This window comes from Bos grunniens, chromosome 11, assembly GCF_055505025.1.
Source record: "Bos grunniens cultivar Pamir isolate PY7600 chromosome 11, Bosgru_T2T1.0, whole genome shotgun sequence".
NCBI lineage: Eukaryota > Metazoa > Chordata > Mammalia > Artiodactyla > Bovidae > Bos > Bos grunniens.
This window is the reverse complement of record NC_141175.1, coordinates 34,750,583-34,773,006: the sequence shown is the minus strand read 5'-3', so window position 1 is coordinate 34,773,006 and position 22,424 is coordinate 34,750,583. Positions and strand designations below refer to the sequence as shown.

The 22,424-nt window shown below is 51.3% G+C and overlaps 1 protein-coding gene across 1 annotated transcript in view; it reads left to right on the top strand.

Annotated features, from left to right (window-relative positions):
* The window catches only part of OTOF (otoferlin), an 89,630-nt gene that overhangs the window by 15,207 nt on the left and 51,999 nt on the right, over nt 1-22,424 (top strand). The window contains exons 3-5 of the mRNA XM_086325940.1: nt 12,132-12,220; nt 19,373-19,472; nt 22,219-22,400. Coding sequence (XP_086182066.1) covers nt 12,132-12,220; nt 19,373-19,472; nt 22,219-22,400 — 371 coding nt within the window. The remainder of the gene's footprint in view (nt 1-12,131; nt 12,221-19,372; nt 19,473-22,218; nt 22,401-22,424) is intronic.

Here is a 22,424-nt window from a genome sequence, read left to right as displayed (position 1 = left end):
GGCCCATTCAACAGGCCTAGAGCAGCTTCCCTTCCCATGTTCCCTGGGCATAGGAAGCCCTTGCTAATTGACCTGGCTTCCCACAAGTACAGTCTCACCCAGACCTCACCCCTTCCTCTCCAAGAGTCAGTGGACTGTTTCTCCCACTGTGTCTTCCCAGGAAGTTTTTTTTATTCTTTGGAACCTGGGTTGGGAAGATCCTTTGGAGAAGGGATAGGCTACCCACTCCAGTATTCTTGAGCTTCCCTGGTGGCTCAGACAGTAAAGAATCCACCTATAATGCGGGAGACCTGGGTTTGATCCCTGGGGTGAGAAGATCCCCTGGAGGAGGGCATGGCAACCCACTCCAGTATTCTTGCCTGGAGAATCCCTATGGACAGAGAAGCCTGGTGGGCTACAGTCCATGGGGTCGTGAAGAGTCAGACACGACTGAGTGACTAAGCACAGCACACAGTTATTTCCCTCTTTTGATTCCATATTTCGTATATTCTTGTCTTCTCTCTGTTTTTCTTGGTCAGAAAGAAAGAAAATCTTTTGCTAAAGATTTGTTTATCTCATTAATCTTTATAAGGAACCAGCTTTTGGCTTCATTAATCTTCCCTGTTGTTGTTCTCCATTTCATTGATTTCTGCCCTTTTCTTAATTATTTCCCTTATGTCTATTTATTTTATTCTACTCTGTGGCTCTTTTCCTAACTTCTTGAGTGTTAAGCCTTTATTTTTAACTTTTCTTGTTCCTTAATAAATGTATTTAAATCTTGGTCTATGTACAGTTTTAACTGTATTCTATAAACATTTACATATAATATCTTCACTATTATTCAGTTTTAAATATTTCTTACATTCCCTTATGATTTTCTTTTTAAATCCAAGAGTTATACAATAATATGTTGTTAGTTTACAAATATATTTATGAAATTATAGCTCCTTATTTTATTCACTTCTAATTTTATTGCATTATGATCAAAGAACAGAGTCTGTATGATATAGATCCTTTGGAATTTACTGAGACTTTTATTATGGTCTTAATTTGTGGTCATAAATGCTTCTTTTGTTTAAAAGGAATTTGTTCAGTGTGGGGTTCTATCTGTAACTCAGTATAAACTTGACTGTATATTATATAAAGTCAAGCTTATTATTAATATTATTCAAATTTTCAGAGGTTCTGGTTATTTTTCTCTGCTTGATCTGTCAATTTCAATAATGATGTAATAAAATCTACTGCTACAATTATTGATTTATGTATTTCTCCCTGCAGTTCTATCAGTTGTTGCTTGATGTGTTTTGAAACTTAACCAGTTGCCTGTTACATTCATTATGGCTGTATCATCTTGCTTACTTTTCCTTCTACCAGTATTTAATGGCTTTCTATGTCTTTTATGTTGTTTTTGCATTAATTTCCATTTTATCAGATATTCAAGTTGTTATCTCAGCCATTTTGTTTCGTTTGCCTGGTATATCTTTTTCAATCATTTTAATTTCTTAGTATGTATTATTTCATGCTCTTATTTTCAATCATACTATGTTTTTAATGGAGAAGGCGATGGCACCCCACTCCAGTACTCTTGCCTGGAAAATCCCATGGACGAAGGAGCCTGGTAGGCTGTAGTTCATGGGGTCGCGAAGAGTTGGATATGACTGAGCGACTTGACTTTCACTTTTCACTTTCATGCATTGGAGAAGGAAATGGCAACCCACTCCAGTGTTCTTGCCTGGAGAATCCCAGGGACGGGGGAGCCTGGTGGGCTGACGTCTATGGGATCGAACAGAGTCAGACATGACTGAAGTGACTTAGCAGTTAGCATGTTTTTAAAGTCAAATGTGTCTTCTTAAGGCATATATTATTAGATCTTATTTTTTCCCTCCAATATGAGAATCTCTATAATTTAATTGATTAGTTTAACCCATTTACCTCTGAAATTGCTATTACTATAAGGCTTATTTCTACCACCATCTTATTTTATATTTTCCATTAACTATACTTTCTGTTTCTTGTTTTCCCCTACTTTCTAGCTTTCAATTGGGTAAATGGAATTTTTCTTGTTAATTGAAAAGCTATGCATTCTGTTTTTGTTTTCAAGGTAGTCACCCTTCCATACTCATATTTATGTAACCCTACTGAGTGCTCAAACAAATAAGTAATTATAATTTTTCTTAATGTGACAAGTATCTTAATACTCCCTCATGCTTCTTTGATTTTCCCACTTCAGCCCACATCCTCATGCTGATATTGTCTAGGTTAGAATTTTAATTCTAGTTTCTTAGGATTGTGTGTTCTCTTTTTCCTTTATTTGTCCTAGCCGTCTTTGTTCTTTTGGAAGACAATAGTCTTCACCACGATACTTGATCACCTTTACTTCTCATATCTCTTGAGGTATCTCTTGGAATTGTTTTTCTTCTTATTTGAGTACCTCCTCCAAAAGTATTTTTAATTTGAACCTTTATGTAGCAAACTTTCTAAAGCTGTATAAATCTGAGAACGTATTTCTTATTTTTTTCAAATTGGAATGAGAATTTCACTAGATATGAAATTCTAAGCTTGAAGTTCTTTCCTTCACAACTTCAAAAATATCATTCCCTATTACTGGTGGGAAATCCAGTGGTCACTGATTCTTGTCTGTTGGTGGGTGATCTTTTATTTCTCTCTGGAAAATAAAATACAATACATTTATCTCTGAAGTTCTTACGTTTTATTATAATGTGTCCAGTTGTGGGTTTCCTGATATTTCCTGTTGTGCACTATTTTGTGAGCTCTTTCAAATCTAGGGCCTTTCAGCTTTCACTTACCATGGAAAATTCCATCTCCATTATTTTTGTCAAATATTCAGTTTTTATAGTGTCCTTGCCTCTTCAGTTCCTATGATCAGATGTCAGTACTACCTCTAGCTCCATTTCTTAGCTTTTCTGTTTTGCTGTTGTTCGGTCATCCTTTCCTGTTGTCTTCTGAGGGAGTTCTTCAGATGGATCTTCCCGGTTACTAACGCTCTTTTTTCTCATGACTCCTTAAACTTGTTTCATATTGCTGATACCTGTTTTTATGGACCGTTCATTCTAATGATTCTGCTCCAGCTGTACAGTTCAGCGTGTTGTCTTTCTTTTATAGACGAGGTACTCGCCCCATCTCTTTACTTTGCTCTGTTTGAGCTCCCTTGGTATCAGCTACCCTGGCTGGTAATGAGTACTGAGCAGCCATCAGAGGCTGCTGTGTCAGTCTCTAGGGGCTGAAGGGCAGGCGAGAGCACCGGGGGGCCCAGTCACCACAGAAAGAGTCAGGGTCTCATCTCTAAGACTTAAAGGAGAGACATGGTTGACAGAAGGCAGGCAAGACTTTTTAACAAACTAGCTCTGGGGGTTCAATGAAAGGAGGTATGAGGCAGCTGGTCTATCAACAGCTATTTGTATTAAACCTCATCCTAGTAGGGTTTATGTAACAATTTTATCAGTCAAGGAGCTATCAGCCATTGCCCCAGAGTAATGCCAGGGAGCGATAAGAACAGAACTTGGGAAGACTTCCTCCAACCTGCTCTCCCATGGCTGCTTCCCCTCCCTCTCCCTTCCCCCCAACTCATGTGTCAGCTCCACAGCCTTTGATCTCCCTGGGCTTCCCCCATCTGCCTGTCTGTCTGTCACTTCCTAGAATCCATATTTCCCTCTTGCCTCTCCAGTTCCTACAGGGTTGACTTTGGGGTGAGAAGCAGCCATCCTAAGTCACCATCTAGGCTCAAAGCAGAAGCTCCACTTGACTCCAGAAGAACTTACCCCATCTTTCCTGGTCTTGCCGCTCACTTCTGGCTCTGTTTGGACTGGGCAAGGCCTTGTGGCAGCCTGTTCCCTTTGAGATTAGCGTTTAGCTAAGCAAACTCCAGGTGTGCTAGGAGAGCTGTTGTCTCAGCCTCACTCTGGGCCCATCCCACATGGCAAGCTGTGTCTGCAATCCCAGAGCTGTTGGCACCGGGAGCACGGACTCAACCTCCCCACCAGGCTCAGGCCACCAAAGACCATCACAGCCCCCAAGCTGTACCCTCCCCAGTGAGAGCTCTGCCCTTGCCTTCTCTGCCTCCTGGCTGCGTGACTTTCAGCCTCACTTTCTAAGCCTCAGTGACCGTATTTGTCAAACGGAGCTGATAATGAGTATGAAGTCTCTCTGTAAAGCCATGATCAAAATGAGGCATTATTCCCTGGTGGCTCAGATGGTAAAGAATCTGCTTGTAGTGTGGGAGACCCAGGTTCAATCCCTGGGTCAGGAAGATCTGGAGAAGGGAATAGCAACCCACTCTAGTATTCTTGCCTGGAAAATCCCATGGACAGAGGAGCCTGGCGGGCTACCGTCCAGGGGGGTCACAAAGAGTCAGACACAACTGAGCAACTAACACGCACACACACAAGCCTGGTGTCTCGGCCTCAGACAAGCCCCACCGTACAACCCCCTGTTCCTTCCCCTCACCCCCTCCTCAGGCAGAGCCCCAAGGTGCAGGGCCTGGTTGGGTTACGATGCAGGCAGCCTGGCTCCATCTCTCAGCTCTGCTTCCCTAGGCCTCTGTCCCCCAACCCCCGTCAGCTGGGCAGAGCCTGTGACTCCCTCCTCACCAAATCTCCCAAGGGACATGTCCACCCGGGCCTCTAGCCTGTGAGCAACCTGATGCCCCATCTAAGGACACTGTCACTCTTTTCCATTAACTGTACCCTAGGACACCTGAGCCCTGGGTATACATGACATTCCAAGTTAGTCACCATGTCCTTCCTCCTCCTAGTGCTGCCCAGCATGGGGCGGGGGCGGGGGAGTCAGTCCTGCTGCCCTGAGCCCAGGACCACGTTCTGGGCACCTGGTGTGTGTGGGTCCAAAGAGATGCCCCCAAAAGAGAGAAGCAGATGCAAGAGCACACACAGATCCCTGCAGAAACCTGGGCACTGGGAGCCTCCAGGCCAGTGTAGAGACACCAGGAAGGGGTGGAAGCCAGGGAGTTATGAGTGAAAGCATGTGCCTGGATCAGATAGCAGCCTCAAGGTGGGGAGAAGTGGTTCTCACCTGGGGAAATTTACACCCACCATGGGTCAACAGGGAAGTTGCCAGTTATCACAGTGGGGGATGCACTGGCACTTGGTGGAATGGGGCATGGATGCTAAGTGACCTGCAGGGCCCAGGCCCCCCCACACGAGAGGGACTTGCCCATCACTTCCCTGGTGGGCAGCCCCGTGGGAAGATCACAGCAGCAGTTTCCCACAGCAGCATCGCACTGTGTCCTTAGCAAAGCCTCATCCATCCAGTCTCCACAGCAACCCACAGGTGAGGAAACTCGGGCTCAGAGAATATGTCTCCTTCCCAAGGTGACAGCTGTAAGTGGCAAAGACAGGGCTCTAAATCCTGGCTTAGATGAGATTCTAAGCCCCCTCTGAAGGCAGAGTAGAAAGCTGCTTGGCCAGCCCCCCATCGCCCCTGCAAGGCCTTACTGGCATCTCTCTACAGCCCTGTCTCCATTTCTCCTTCTAAGAAACAGTTCGCAGCCTGGCTACCACTGGTCAGCAGAGCACACACAGAGCAGGGGAGGCTACCGTCCCACCTCCTGCTCAGGCAGAGCCCAGAGATCTCTCCAAATATAGCCTGGACTACACCCACACTTGGACCTGTCTCCCCATCCTGGAGTAGACAAGTCCTAGACTCTCCTGGCTGATTCCTGAAAAAACCGGTCTGTCAGTGGTTCCAGAAAAAGCTTGAGAAAGGAAACCTCAGCTGCCCCTTGCAAAACCTCCAAAGGCCTCTTGGCTTCCCAGGAACTCCTTTTTCTCACTCTGATTGTGCCCAGGGCCTTTGGGAACCAGCTCGGTGAGGTATAAACACATTGGCCTGAGAGTCATGAGCCCTGGACTTGATTAACACTGAGATCTTGGGCTGGCCACTCAACCTCTCCAAGCCTCAGATTCCCCTTCAGAAAAATAGGAACAGACTCCTTGCTCTCTCTGCCTTACAGAAATGTGGCATGGCTGAAAATGAAACGAAAGATGTGAAAACAGATGTCCCTCCCTCCTCTACTCAGAAAAGGATGAGAGGGCCCGCAGCAGGTGGGGCTGACGAGCCTGAGTTGGGGGACTGGGGGTTAAAAGAAAGACAATGCCCTGTTCAACAATGGTGGAAATAGAGCCTGGACTCGGTGTCTTCTTTCCCAAAGGCTGGAACCTGAGATCCTACATTTAACCTACAACCATGGAGAAGCTAGAGAGAGAGGGATTATTCCCTGGTGGACCAGACACACCTGTCTTGTCCATTACTGGCCTGGCACAGGGCTCAGGGAAATGTTGCTGAGTCAAAGAATGAACAAAAGAACGAACCCAACCTGAGACTTGGGTTTAACTTTCCAAGATAAAGAGAGAGAGACAGCCTTTGTGCCAGGCCAGCAGCCAGCGGAGGCCCCTGGGAGGAGGGTGGGAGGGGAAGGGGCATGGCCACCCCTAGCCTATTTCTAGCCATCTTGTTTTGGCCTTAACCGTGCTCTCTGAGGGCCAGACTCCCTAAGAGAGGCCAGAATAACAATAGTACTTGTAGGAATAGGAGCCCCTGTGATGTACTGAGCCAGGCCGAGAGCTCACATGAGCCTTATATCTCACTGCAATGCACTGAGTGGGCATTTCCCTAGGCAATGAGTAGCACATGAGGATTCGAACTGAAGTCTAATTCCAGAGCCGATGGCCACTTACAAAGTGGACAAGGCTCAGCCCTGCCCTCGAAGGGCTCAGTCCAGTGGGGAGATGGACCTAGAACAAAAGAGATACAGTATGAGCCTTCTGAGCCCAGAGAAAGAGAGGTCATCAGCCTGGGGGGCGTGGAGGGTCAGATCTCATTTTCCCATTTTGCTTGTACCTGGAAGACATGGGCTGTGAGCAACATGGGCCAGGAACACGCCTGTCTGTTCCATTACTGGCCTGGCACAGGGCTCAGGGAAATGTTGCTGAGTCAAAGAATGAACAAAAGAATGAACCCAACTGGAGACTTGGGTCTTTAACTTCCCAAGTTAGAGGTCTCTTTCCATTGCACCCTACAGCTTTGCAACGCATCCTAATATCCTCCCCCTAAAACTAGAGGACTGTCCCTTTAAGGACACTACCTTGCTGATTTAAGATGGTTTCAAACTTACTTGATGAAGCCCAGGATAACCCAGATCATTCTCCAGCCCACATCAGGGAAACCTTTCCGTGGAGTCCTAGATCGCTGGGGCTGATAGGACGCATAACTCCGCCACCCTGGCCGTCACCTGCCAGGTCACGGCCAAGCCTAGAGCAGGTGAACTGGGTCACAGTTCCACACTCCAGACAGAGGTCCTCTTTCCTCGTGCGTGCATGCGTGCTAAGTCACTTCAGTCGTGTCCAACTCTTTGTGACCCTATGGACTGCAGCCCACCAGGCTCCTCGGTCCATGGAATTTTCCAGGCAAGAATACTGGAGTGGGTTGCCTTCCTCTGGGGGATTTCCCGACCCAGGGATCAAACCTATGTCTCTTTTGTCTCCTGCATTGTCAGGCAGGCTCTTCACCACCAGTGCTCTTTCCTCTTCCCCACCCATCCCTAATGCTTGCCACCTTACTTCTGTCAATGTTCCATCACAGGCTGCAATTTCAGGTCTGTGTCTCTCTTCAGAACTACTCAGGCTCCCAAGAGACACCCCTGCTTCCCCACACAGAGCCCAGCACAGAGGAGGTGTTTAGCAAACATAGAAGGTACTCAGCAAACATTGCCCCTGCGTGGGGCTTGCTGGCTCATGACAACTGGAGTGGCAGTATTTGGCTCAGCGACTACCTGGAGAGTTTGGAGGCTGACATGAGATGGGACCTTAGATGATACATGGGCTCCCTTGGCTGAGTCGCTAGGCCACTGATGTCAAGGCATCTCCAGAGTTAGCAGGTACAACCCTCCACGGCTGTGGCTGCAGGAAGAGAAGCATGTTGGTGCTACCTCAGGCTGGAGAGAGGCTCTGTCCCCAGCAGGCCCATGCAGTCCCTGCAGTGTCCATCCCCAGGATGCCAGGCCTTATCCCGGCTCCTGGAAGGAAGAGTAGCACAGTAAAAGTCACTATAATGAAGCACCATGTTGATTAGGGTTCTGTGCCAATGCCTCACCAGCCTCACGGGAACCCCCAGAAGCAGTCCTGGGATGTCACCCCCACTCTCCAGAGGAAGAGGAGGAGAGGTGGAGAGGGGAACTAGCCCGGCCATACCCTCAGGCCAGCAAGGACAGCCCTGCAATCAAGGCAGCCGTGTGAGGCCTGTTTGTTGAGCACCCTCCATGTGGCAGGCTGAGTGCAGAGAGACCCCCAGGGAGCCCTGCAGCCTCTGCTCAGGCTCTGAACAGCTGAGCGGGACAGTCACGCTATCCCAGGAATTCTGGGGACCATGGGAAGGGAGGGGGCTGGCGTGTGGAGGAGAAGGCCCAGGCAGGAGCCACTGATGCCAGACCTCCCCGACGTGAAGCCGCCTCCTAGAGAGAGCCACAGATAGCACGGGGGCTGTCACAGTCAGCGGGGGCTGTGCAACAAACCACCCCAACGCTCCGTGACTCGAATCATCCACATTTTCATGTTTCTCAGGCTTCTGTGGGTTGTCTGGGCTCAGTGGAGACTCCTTCTTGGAAATGCTAAATGTGTTCTCTCAGCTGAAGAATTCCTGAAAGGGCATCCTGGTGGGCCTCCTCTGGAGTCTCACCTCACATCAGGGCTCCCCAAGGCACCCCTCCGACCCTCACTGACTGCCCTCCTCTTTGCTCAGCAAACGGGTTCATCATGGTGGCCTGCTTTTCTCTGTTGGCCCTGGTGACCCAGTAAACTGCACCCTGACCACGAGGCAAGCCAGCGCCTGGAATGGGCAAGTGGAAGCCACAAGCTGTGTCCCCCTCTGGCCCCCTTTTGTTTGAAATGACTTCCTGTTTCCCAGTTCCTCTGTGTGTGTTGTGTATGCTTAGTTGCTCAGTCGAGTCCAACTCTTTGGACCCAATGGACTGCAGCCCTCGAGGTTCCTCTGTTCATGGGATTCTCCAGGCAAAAATCCTGGAGCTGGTAGCCATTCCTGTCTCTTTGTATTCACCACGTCACTCTTCAACACCCCCTTTCACAGTTCCTTTTTCTCCCACCCCTTCCCTCCTTCAGGTGCCAAAATCCAACGCACAGACCCTCAGGTGACTCAAACACCCATTCCCCTTTGTTCTAAGAAAACCAAAACCTTGGTGCCACCCCCCAGGCCCTCTCCTCCCTGCACCGTGGCTAATGATTAGGGCTTTGCCATGCTGGGTTATTTCTCTGCAGCCCAATAACAGCAACTTCATTAAGAAGACCACAACCTTGACTGAGTTGGAAGCCTCCAGATGCAGGAGCAAAGCAGCATAATGGGCTTGCTGACAGCCAGGTTGCCTCCCAGCCTCCCCTCCCCACTCCTCTTCCTTCTGTGTCCAAGACCTCCAAAGTCCTCTCCACACCCCTCTCAGAGCCCTCTCCCGGCCCACCCCCTGTTCCTTCCCTTCTCTGCTTCTTCCTCCCTCATCTGCCCGATCCAACTGACCATGGGGGTGTCAGGGGGTCTCCCTGGGCCTTGGCCAGCCCCGGAGAGAGGGGACATAAAAGCTGTGACAGGCCCTGCCCACACTGGGCGGTGACCTGACAGGCAGGCCTGGTCCCCTCCACCAGCCCCTGAATCCCCAGTGAAGAGTGAAGAGCAGCTCTGGAGCGGTAAGCTTATGGGGTGGGCCCTCAGGAGCCTCCCCCAGCACTTGCTGGGCCACTAACAACAGCATCCTGTTACTTCTCTGAGACCTCGTTCCTCTGGCTGTAGAATGGAGAGCACATCACCAGCCTCTTGGGTGTTGTGATTACTCATGAATTAACACATGTAAAGCATTCAGACCCACATAATGACAAGTTCTCTACAAATTATTATTACTATTGTTATTCTTTTTTACTAGCCTTTTGTGCATTCTGAATTTCATGGGCTATAAAAATGAAATTTAAGTCACTGCTTTCCACCAGCTCTTGTCAAATCCCCCTAGATACCATCCGTCAGTGACACCTTGAGCAGACCTCAGAGCTTTCTGGTCGTTTTGTTATTCAAATCCAGTCCAGAAGCGTTTACTGCTCCACCCTGGCTCCCTGTTTTTGTCTGGTCGTCTTTCTCTCAGGCTTACAGCTCAAGACGCAGAGTGGGCCAGGAAGGCCTGCTCTGGCCTCCACTTCCTCCTCCTCCCACTCCAGCAGGGGACGGGGAGTGTGGCCTGATCTGATTCTTGGTCTCTGCTGTGAATGTGGCCCCTCCTGGTGGTGTGTCAACTTCTCTGCGTGCCATGTGCTCAGTCGCTTCAGTCGTGTCCGACTCTGTGCAACCCCCTGGACTGTATGTAGCCTGCCAGGTTCCTCTGTCCATGGGATTCTCCAGGCAAGAATCCTGGAGTGGGTTGTCATGCCCTCCTCCAGGGGATCTTCCCGACCCAGGGATCGAACCAGCACCTCCAGTGTCTCCTGGATTGCAGGCGGATTCTTTACTGTTGAGTCACCAGGAAAGTCCGGCAGCTTCTCTAGTGAGCTCCAATCAGCTCTGGAAGCCTCTGGACACATGGTAGACCTGCTGTCTTACAGGACACTGGGTGGACAGGTGCTAGGGGTGGATTTCCAACCTACGACACCTGGCTCCGCCCCACCCCCAGCTCCTGGCCCGGCCTCCTGGGAGTTGAGGACCCCTCCCCCAAGCAGGCCACCGCGGGTGGAGGGTCCACGGGCCACCTTGACCCTAACTTCTCTTCGCAGAACCCACTTGACTCAAAGAGCATAAGCCACATAGTCAACACACCCAGCAGTGGCATACCAGGCTCCTGCATGGCCACTGTCCTTGCCCGCAGGTGCTGCATGGGTCTCCTGAGAGGCTGAGGGGACAGGCCAGCCAGTCCACCGCCGGGGGCAGAGGTCACTGGGAACTCGCATGCCAGGCTCCCCTTCCTGCGCTACCTCCCTCTCTGAGTTGTTCTCCCAGGGATATGCCACAAAACACTGTGCCTGGGATGAGACACTCCAGCTTTCCCTTCCCCCATCTTCTTTTACATGCCAAGAAGAGGAAAACTGGAATGATGGCTGGGGTAGCCCACCTTTGAGGCAGCCCTAGGGAGGTACCTGGCTTTGCCTATTAGTAGGAGAAGGCAATGGCAACCCACTCCAGTACTCTTGCCTGGAAAATCCCATGGATGGAGGAGCCTGGTAGGCTGCAGTCCATGGGGTCACTAAGAGTCGGACACGACTGAGCAACTTCACTTTCACTTTTCATTTTCATGCATTGGAGAAGAAAATGGGAACCCACTCCAGTGTTCTTGCTTTGAGAATCCCAGGGATGGGGGAGCCTGGTGGGCTGCCGTCTATAGGGTCGCACAGGGTCGGACAGACTGAAGCGACTTAGCAGCAGCAGCAGCTCTCTTTAGTGAGTGGAGTACTTTGTAATTTTGGCCTCTGTTTTGGGCTCTCCTTGCCATTTCTAGGGCATCAGGGAAAAAAATCTCACTGAACTTCTTGTTCATCCTGTGATTCAATAATTAAGTCAAGACACAGTGGTGAGGGCAAATTTAGAAATGATGAATGGAGACCAGCTGTTCCCTCTTTGTGGGCCTGACCCTAATCACACCAACATGCTAAAATCTGTCCCTGAAGTTAAGATTGCCAGGGGGAGAGGGGGTGTGACCTGAATGAGGGAGCTTGGGACCTCCCATTCAAGGCAGGATCAGAACCATCTTGACAGGAGAGAGCCAAAGACTTACAACTTCCCTTAGCACACAGCAGAACCCAAACTCACATGCACAAGCGCACCCAGGAGCTGGGAGGCAGCTGGGAGACAGTTGAAGGAGCTCCGGGCTGAGTCAGAAGCCCTGGTTGGCTCTGGGTTCTCTCACTGACCACAGGACCTTGGGAAGATTGTTGGACTTTACGAGCACCATCTTTGACAAAGGACTGGGCAGTACCCACATGGCAAGGTGGTGCTGGAATTAAATGAGATTCCAGGTGTCAGCTTGGTCCCTGTGAAGCACGGGCTGATGCAAGGGGCTGTCTTAGCAGGGGCCCCCTCCCACTCCCCTCACCCCTCCCTGTCATTTCCACCCAAGGCCACAGCTGCCCCTCTCTCCCCAGACCTTCCAGTGGCCGGTGGCCAGCAGCATCGACAGCAATGAGATGCTCGAGATTCAGATCTTCAACTACAGCAAAGTCTTTAGCAACAAGTAAGTGTGGGCCGGGGTGAGAGAGGTGGGGCGCTGGGGGTGGGTCGGGGGAGAGGGCCCTTCCCTGCTCCTTGCACTGCCCTCTCCTTTGAGTTTAAAAGAGGACCCACATCCTGGCCTGGATTAACCTTCAAAGACCCCTCTCTCTGCTCCCTCATGTTGTCCTCAGAGTCCCCCGGCCCTCTCACAGCTTCCTGTCCCCTTTCTCAAGTCTTCCTCCTTCCGCCATGCTGGGCAACATTTACCTGCCTGAGAAAGTAATGATATCCTCCAACAGACCATCTCTACCTGTAGCCCTGAGAGTGAATTTGTCACACCTGCAGAAAACTAGAAGCTCAACGAGAGTTTGGTTCAATGGTTTAGTAGTCAGGCAAGCCTGCTCTCAGATCCCAGCTCAGTTACCTACTGTGTGACCCTGGGCTGGTTGCATAACCTCTCTGAGTTCAATGTATGCATGTGTAAACAGGCTAAGTACTTACTTCAAAGGGAAGCTGTGAGAATCAAGTGAGATAGATGTTCATTCATTCATCCAATCCCTATGTTTACTAAGTGCCTACTGTGTGTCAGGCACAGACTAAGTGCTGAGCATGGAAGGTTCTTTACTACTACCACCACTTGGGAAGCTTAAGAATACTGAAATACTGTAATGAGTTGCCATGCTCTCCTCCAGGGGATCTTCCTGACCCAGGGATCAAACCCACATCTCACGTCTCCTGCATTTGGCTAAATTTAGTACATGTTAGTACTCTTGCCTGGAAAATCCCATGGACGGAGGAGCCTGGTGGGCTGCAGTCCATGAGGTCGCGAAGAGTCAGACACGACTGAGTGACTTCACTTTCACTTTTCACTTTCATGCATTGGAGAAGGAAATGGCAACCCACTCCAGTGTTCTTGCCTGGAGAATCCCAGGGACGGGGGAGCCTGGTGGGCTGCCGTCTATGGGGTCGCACAGAGTCGGACAGACTGAAGCGACTTAGCAGCAGCAGCAGTTCCTGTCTTGAATTCAAAAGCCAAATCCTCTTATACAAGCTAGAGAGAGTCATGACTGAACCACAAAACATGTCAAAAAATGCAAGGGAGGATTACTCACTGAGAGCTCACTATGACTCAACAGTGAGAGAAGACTACAAATGAAAGAAAAGCTGACTTAATCCTGCTGCTGCTGCTGAGTCGCTTCAGTCGTGTCCGACTCTGTGCGACCCCAGAGACGGCAGCCCACCAGGCTCCCCCGTCCCTGGGATTCTCCAGGCAAGAACACTGGAGTGAGTTGCCATTTCCTTCTCCAGACCTAATCCTAGGTCATATCAATAGAAGTAGAGCCATCAGAGCAGGAGAGATGAGGAGCGAGGGTTCCACTATTCCTCATGCTGATTGCAGAGAACATGAATAGGCACTGCCTTGTGCCCGGGGGAAAGGACTTTAAATCTTGCCTCCTGACAAGAAGCTGAGAGCCTGGAGGAGAAAATCGCAAAAGACTTGTTCATCCATCCATCCTTTGTCCATCCTTTCAGTCACTCATCAAACATTCACTGAGAAACACTCTGCACCAGCCAGACACTGTGCTAGTCATTGGAGGTGCTAAGATGAGGGGTTAAGACATGCCTGCCCCTCAAGAAGGATTCCTGCCACGTGAAAGAGGAAAGATGTGTGCCAAGAAGCAGGACGAGGACCAGGCTGCATTGCCAGATGACAGCCGACTGCTGGGAGATCTGAGAGCTCTCCAACCAGTGAGCTGTCTTGGGAAGAGGGCTAGCAGAGAGTGGACCATGATGCTGTAGAGGGGTTTCTGAGTCAGGAAGCGCGGAACCACATGGATCCAAGGATTCTGTGGTTTTTATCTCAGGCCCGAGAGATCTCAGCTGAGTACTTGGAGTGGGCATCCCAGGATGGCTGGCTCAGGGCATCCCATCATTCAGGCAGCTGCCTCTGACACCCACAAGAAAGTTCGTAAGACACCCTACCGGGGCCCCTAAAGTAAAGCAGGATCTTCTTCCCTGGGATGAGCGACTGGGTGACCTGTGAGGACAAGAGAAACAGGAACACGCACAATAAGGTGGATGTGGGGGAGGAAGCAGAAGCTGAGGACCGGCAGGGGCTCTGGGCCCCCCAGCAGGACCCACAGTAGATGGTAGAACACCCGGGAGCTTTAGAGCTCAGTCGGAGAAACCCTCACTGTGCAGATGGGGAAACTGAGCCTCGGAGAGGAGACCGGGGCCACAGGGATAGACAGCGGTGGAGGGGGTGCTAGGATGCTGGTCTTCCCCCTCTTCTCCTGATCCTCAGACTCCCAGAAACCGGGCTATGTGTGCAGTGATGGTGGAAACCAAGGACGTGTGAGAGACTGCTAAATCATCTAAACAAGAGCTGCTAGATCAGCCACTGAAACGCTGGAAGCCCTTGAAAACATGAAAACTCCTGCTATAAACAAATCAGAAGTATTTGATCGATTGTTTAGGAAATTGACTACCCTCACAAAGAATATGCTGGAATACAAGGCCTCAATGAGTTGTTCTAAAAAGCCAGCAAGAGGGGAGACAGCAGGGGGAGTGCCTACTCTGATTCTCCTTCTTTCTTTCTCTCTGCCTTCCTTGCCCTCACCTAAGAAAAGGCAGGAAACCCCCACAAGGGGAGACATGGGCCTGGTAGAAGAGAGTCTTGCCATTCCTTAGAAAGCCTGGAGAAGGTCCAGGGAGCTGTCAGCGGCAGAGCTGGGGTGGGGAGGAGTGGTGGTCTTGTGGACAACATAGAACCCACCCTGAGACAGGCCAGCTCTGGGAGTCAGAGAGGTAGGGCGGGTACTTGGAGTCAGGTGGGACTCAGTTTCCCACCCTGGAGTCTGGGCTCTATTTCCTGAGCCAAAGAAACGGTCCCTCTGGTGGGTGCCCTCTGTCCCCACTGTGGTCCAGATCAGTCACCAGGCTCCCTCTGATGAGGGAGCCAAGCCTCTGGGGAGCCTCTGGGCAGAGCAACCAGCAAAGCCACACCCACAGCTTGGGACAGTGGCCTACACCCAGCAGACCCCCATTACTCTGTGGAATGATTGAATGAATGAATGTCCCCTTTGGTCAGGAGGAGATAACGTACAGGGTGGGAGCATCTGGGAGCCCAAATCCAAGCGGTCCTTCTTCTCTGAAGAACTTAGGGTGCTCCAGGAACCCAGTCACCTGACTGGTGCATTTGGGAAAACTGAGGTAAAGGAGGCTGGTGTGAGATTTAGAACCTTGGGACTTGCCCTAGAAGCAGAGGGCAGTTTAGGAGTGGCCCTTCACCCAGCAGTTGTAGGGGCTGTGGAGAAGAGGAGACAGGGATCGAAGAAAGAAAGTGTCCTTGTCAGGGGCCAGGAGATCTGGGTCTGCTCCATCCACCTAGAATGAGGTCCTGTTTTGAGAGCCTTGGGCTTCCCTACGAGGACTCAGTGAGTGTTGGATCCAGAAGATCTTGTACGACCCCCTCTGCCTGTCCAGGGCCCTGTGAGAGGGGGTTGGCCTGACCCAGGCACCAATCTCCTGGGACTCCTGAATAATTCAGGAGCCAGGAGAGCAGTGGAGGCCCTGCCAGGCCTCGGGCACTTGACACCAGCTCCCAGGGGAAAGCAATGAATTATTGACAGGTCCTGGAGCCTGGTTGCAGCTCTATTGTGGTCAGTCTGCGGGCCCAGCTGTGTGAAGGCCCCCTCCCTGCTGGCTGAGTACCCGGGGATCTTGCCTCCACTCAGCCTGCCCAACTGTGGGCCTTGTCGGTAGGATGGGTGGGAGGGGTACTCTCTTTGTGGTGGGTAACCCAGATGAGCTGCATAAGGGAGGCTGTCCAAAGATGGATGATTCCAGCTCCTTCACCAACAGCTCAGGGATAACTGAGGCCCAGAGACTGTCCTTGCCCAGGGTTACACAGCAGAGTCAAGGCAGAACCTAGTCTTCAACCCAGACCTCCTGACCCAGGGTTGGCACTCCTTCCTGAAGAATGGATGGCCTCATGCCTGCACCTTCCAGGGAAAGGTCCCAGCTCTCCAGGGACATAGGAGCCCACCTGGGCCCCCTCCCAGGCAACTCCTCCATGCGGACCTACCCAGAGGAGGAGAAGCAATAGGCACACCCTGCTGAGCTTCCAGCCAGTCCAGACAGAGGGCAGCAGGGGTCGGGGTTGGATATGGTCTCTGGGGTCACCAGACAGACCAGACCCAAGGCTTCTTTCCTACACCAGCTCCTTCCCCAGAGAACGTCTATGGAAGGGGTTGAGGGCAGTGTTCTGCTAGAAGCAGCATAAGGGCATATGTTTTGAAATTGTGTTTTTATAGCAAGCACCCTGGTTTTGCTTAAACAGTTCAGACGTGTGAAAGGAGGAAAGTTTTATAAAAATGTTTTTCTTTATTCTTTACATAAGACTAATACCACATCAACTGTCCATTTAAAAGAATGCTATTGCAGGACAAACTCTCCTCTTATGTCCCTTGCAAGACTAAACTCTGAAACCTTGGTTAAGCTGGAAGGCCAGAGCCTTTTCTGAGCACTGGTGGGGCAGTAGCCCCATCTTGCCCCCTGGGGGTGTCTTGTCACACTGCAGCAGCTCTACAGTTCTCTGGGCTTCTTCTAGGGAAAAGTTGTGCCTGTACATCCAGCATTCAGCAGGTGCTCAACTGGCCCTGCTGCTGCTGCTGCTGCTGCTAAGTCACTTCAGTCATGTCCGACTCCGTGCGACCCCATAGACAGCAGCCCACCAGGCTCCCTGTTCCCTGGGATTCTCCAGGCAAGAATACTGGAGTGGGTTGCCATTTCCTTCTCCAACGCATGAAAATGAAAAGTGAAAGTGAAGTTGCTCAGTCATGTCCGACTCTTAGCGACCCCATGGACTGCAGCCTACCAGGCTCCTCCATCCATGGGATTTTCCAGGCAAGAGTCCTGGAGTGGGATGCCATTGCCTTCTCCGCAACTGGCCCTAGTAGGGCCAAAAGGACCTGAAGTTCCAGTCAGCTGTGGTAGAACAGGGCTTCTCAAAGTAAGCTCCCCAACCTCCATTATCAGCATCACCTGGACACAGGTCAGAAATAGTCATTCTGCTAACTCAGAGCCCCGGCATGGGGCCCACTCCCAAGGGCTGATGGTACACGTCTCTCCCGACTCTGTGTTCAGTGAACTTCACGTGGGAAGATTGAAACTGACCTTGGTGGGGGTATTTACACCACAGAAATGGGCAAAAGCTGCAAGTCAGGACTGCCCTTCCCCTCCCTATTTGATATTTCTGTTGTTAAACAATGGCCAGCAAAACCACGGGTGGGTGGGTTCCAGTTGTCTGAACTTTAACAAGCCCTCCTGATGATTCTGTTCATGCTAAAGTTTTAGTCAGTTCAGTCACTCAGTCATGTCTGACTCTTTGCAACCCCACTGTTTTAGAGCCTGAAGAGATGAGGCTGCAAAAGCCCAGTATATATGTTCATGCCTAGAGTCTACTCTTAGAAGGGCTACACAGGACAGAAAGCTAAGAGCCCACCTAAAGTTGAGACTCAGGGGCAGCGATGCCTGGTCTCCTGAACACGGCCTGGCACTTCGGTCTGCACTGCCCAAGCTGAGGAGAGGCCAGGGTGCCGTGGGGGAGACAGCTGCCAAGGGGCTGGTCTGAGAAGAGTCTAGAAGCCTTGGTGGGCTCTAGAGTGGAGGAATAGTGTGAACATTTTCACCCTGAGGGAGGGTGGGACAAGCTGGCAGATAGAGCTCTGAACTTCAGAGGGAAGCATGCATTCTGACTGCTCCTGCTACTTCTTCCTCTCACACAGACAGGAGGCTTTTATAAACAGTGTCTGCCCTCCAGAGCCCATCAGGAGGATACAAACATCAAACACATTAAAGTCAGATTCCACCTGATACCTCATCTCACCCAGAGTGGCCATTAAATTAACTGCATCCCTTCCTGCTTTCTCAGCCTCACTTTCCTCCCCTATAAGCCAAGAGCAGCACCAGAGGACCCCAAGAGCCCCTCCTGTCTCACACCCTGTAGATGCCCGCCCCCCCCCACCCGAGCTTTTGTCCCTTCAGTCAGAAGTGGTGTGTATGTTTTCATCTACCCAACGTGGAATCACCATGCGAGAACATCTCTCTGAGTACCCTCTTCTCCCAGAGCAATAACCTTCAAATTGTGGGGCAAAGTGTGGGACAACTCGACTCAGTCAGCATTTATGGGGCCCCCACTGTTGTTCATTAATTCTAGCCAGTAGATTTTGAGATTTCCTGTGAGCCAGAAATATCAACTAGAGGCTGAAATAGGAAACTAGAGCCTTGGAAAGGCTCACAGACTAATGTCACCCCCTTGACAATGACCAGACAGCTTCCTGGAGTGCTGACTTTGCACTAGGTGTGCTGATGAGAACTTGGTATAGAGCATTTCTGTTGGTCTTCTAAGCAGTAAAGTAGAGGTATTAGCTCATCTTAGGAGAAATCTGAGACTGAGTGAGCCCAAGTTCGATGCCCAGGTAGCAGATAACTCTCTAGTAAGTGTCCAAGCTGGGCTTCCGATCCTCTCTCTCTGACTCCAGAACTGTGCCCTTTACATCACTGCCCTGCATCACTCCTCTAGGTACCTAGGGGGATGGGGAACCCACAGTCAGATGGGTTCTTGCCCCAAGGAGCTTGCAGAATGCAGGTGTGTATGGGCATCACTAATGATTCAATCTGAGGATGAATGAGCCAGTGGTGCTCATTCATAGAGATCTTGGTCGTCATTAGGGAGGTGGAAGCGGGTGGAGCCTCCAGTCCTTCCCCACAGCCTCCATACTGGGCATCTGGAAGCCACTCTGCGGAGGATGAGCTGAATCCCGAGACAGCACAAACCTGAGGAACACAAGCCCCACCAGGGTATCACAATCCCAGTCTGTGACCATCCCCCCGGGTGCTCACTGCCCTCGAGCTCTCCCAGGAAAATGGCTCTCATACATACAAATACACACAGTTGTTGGGGGTCACAGACCCTCCTGGACATGCCTCTCTGGCCAGCCCCAGCTCCTGGGCCACCTTCTCCAACCCCAGCTTGGAGCCCAAGCCAGCCCTCTCCTTCTCCAGCCCACCGGTGTCTTTCACAGCCAGTCACAGCCTCTTGGGATGTCAGCCTTGCTCTCTGACCTCTCGATGTGAAACCATGAAGACCGTGCCCCTCTGCCGTCCACAGGCTGATCGGGACCTTCCGCATGGTGCTGCAGAAGGTGGTGGAGGAGAACCACGTGGAGGTGACCGACACGCTGATGGACGACAACAATGCGATCATCAAGGTTGGGGTGCCCAGAGAGTCCTGGACATGCCCATTATTGGGTCACCTGGGGGCCTGTTCACCCCTGCCCCCGCCTGCACATAGCATGGTCTAGGCTGGGTCTCCTCGTGGGTAGAAAGGTGCTGTGGGAGGAGGAGACTCGGGTCAGACTGCTGGAGGCCGTGGGGGGCCGTGGGGGAGCCCTTGAGGGTGGCAGACACTGAAGCCCTTTCTGCAGTGAGAGTACAAGTGATGGTGACTAGGGGACTCCCTCCCTTCTCCATCAGGGAGCCTTCCATCTGCACCCAGGTCAGGGGTCACTAAAGAGGTATCCTCGTCATCTGAAAGCCAGCCTGAGCCCTGCTGGCCTCTACAGGGCATGACCTTCATGCCTGCCTTGGGGTCTAAGACTAGCCATTCTATGGGGGCAGGGACCTCTTTCTATCTGTCACAACCCATCCCTGGACTTCCAGCAAACACACATGCACCAATGATGCACAGCCTGCAAGGACTTAATACACATGCAAACAAAGGAAGGAAATAAACCAGTCGAGATGCCCAGTCTCCAGGCTCTGCTCTGATGCATCTGTCCCCTTGAGCTCATTTATGCCCACCCCTGGGCAGATGAGCCTAGTGGTGAGGAACATGGCTCCTGGATACAGACCTTCGCTAGGCCACTCAGTAACTGTGTGTCTTGGGCCGGTTACACATCATCTGCAAAGTGAGCAAAATTATAGTATCAACTTCACAGGACTCTTATGAGGATTAAATGGAAATGCACAGAAGGGGCCTGGGACAGTTAAGTATATAGTAAGTGCTCAGTAAATATTAGGTTGGTCAAAAAGTTCGTTCAGGTTTTTCCATAACATCTTACAAACTTTTTGGCCAACCCAATAAGATCAGTAGCTATTATTTCCTGACCTCAGTTTATCCATATGTAAAATGGGGCTGCACCAACCCTGGTCCCACGTATGACCCTACATAGTGGTCAGCAGAGTAACCTCAGAAGTAAGACTGCAGCCACAGGGAGCCAGAATGGAAGGAACCCTCTCCGAGGAACACCAAGGGTGGGGCAGAAATTCCCACAGTGCCGTGGTGGCTCGAGACACTTCCCTGCTGAGAACAAGGGGCTTCTCCACTTGGCCCCAAAGAGGTCATTCTTCCACACGTAGGCATAGGCAGGGGTGGGGGGACCTCTTGAAATCAGGTGGGTTGGGGTCTCAGCAACCACAGCAAAGGGAGAGAGGGTGAAAAACAAGCTCCAGACACTGGTGGTGTGGAGGACTTGGAGAGGAACATAGATGTCCAGAGGAAGAGCATAGAATGTGAGAAGTAAAACATGAGAGAGAACTGTGGGAATGGGCAGGAACAGATGGCACAGCCTGGGCCTTGTATTTCTAGAATCAGATGTAGGAATTCAGTTAAGGAAAGGACTTACAAATTATCTAACTCACCCACCACCTACCTCTGACACCCATGCTATGGATGGGAACTCTGAAGTCCTAGATGAAGAATGGATTTGACCAGCCAAGGTCAAACAGCTGGTCAACAGCAAAATCAACTCTAGGACCCCAGATCTTTGATTCCAAGGCCACCATTTTCCCACCATAACAGGCTTGGTCTCACCAAACGGACCACATTTGCTCAGTGGGAAGGATGTGGGGCTTGAAGTCAGCCAGGCTGGGCTCACATCCCAGCTCTGTCTCTTGTTAGCTGTGTGACTTGAGCAAGTAACTTAACCTCCCTGATGTGTTAGGTAGGGCAGGTTGACGTGTTGGGAAGATCAAATGAGTTTACATCAAGCATCTTACCATGATGACTAGTGCAGTGAGGATTCAGAAAACGTGTGTATCTTTCCCTTCCCAGGGGAAATGGAAGGCTGGCATCCCGAGGCCCACTCACCAAGTGAAGGCTGCCTGTGGGGGTCCCCGGAGCAAGCCAACCCTGACTTGGAGAGGGGGCAAGCATGTCTAGAAGATGTCCTAGCACCCGTGTGGGTTGAGGAAGGGATTAGAATGAGTCCTCCCTGTGCACTAGGGAGAAACCAGAGCTGAGAGGAGGGCAGTGGCCCAAGGATACAGAGCAAGACGCCTAATCAGGATTCTCAAGTGCACAGCATGGCTCCAGGTTTGGGGCTCCACGCTCCCCCAGAGAAAAGTCCAGGGTCACCCGATGGTACCTCCTCTCCAGAGTAGGAGGGTAGGTGTCAGACGGGCAGGAAGAATTGCTGAGACCACGCCTTTGGAGGGTGCCCAGGGTCTGGGCTCCTCTGCTGAAGGGTTCATGTCATCACATCCCAACGATCATCAGGAGTGAGGGGACATCAGCTGACTTCAGGCAGACCACCCCTTGTCCCTGCAGGCAACCCTCGTTCTGAGGATGAGGGGGTGACCTGTGCCCTGGGGACACTGGAGGATGCCCTTGATTCTGTGCACAGTGGACTCAGAGAGCCCACCCCTAGCCCAGACCCAGCTGTCCAGGTGGGCCCCCCACCCCGTACCTCAGGCACCAGGGCGGGAAGAGAGCCAGGCGCAACAGGATCTGGAGCCAGAGCCCGTTCTATCGACTGAGTCTGCGCTTGTCAGTCTTTCTGAGCCTCTGTTTGCTCATCTGCAAAATGGGAACATAGTGGGAGGACTGTCCCCAGCTCGCCCTCCTTCAGTGAGTTAAGGGTGTGGAAGGACCTTGTAAAATCATGGAGCAGCAGAGTCCATGGGATTACGATTGTTCCTGCCATCCCAGCCGCTCAGCACCCCTCTCTCCTCCAGACCAGCCTGTGCGTGGAGGTCCGGTATCAGGCCACAGATGGCACAGTGGGCTCCTGGGATGACGGGGACTTTCTGGGAGAGGAGTCCCTTCACGAGGAAGAGAAGGACAGCCAGGAGACGGATGGGCTGCTACCCGGCTCCCGCCCCAGCTCCCGGCCATCAGGCGAGAAGAGTTTCCGGAGGTAACAGGCTGGGCCCTCTCTCCC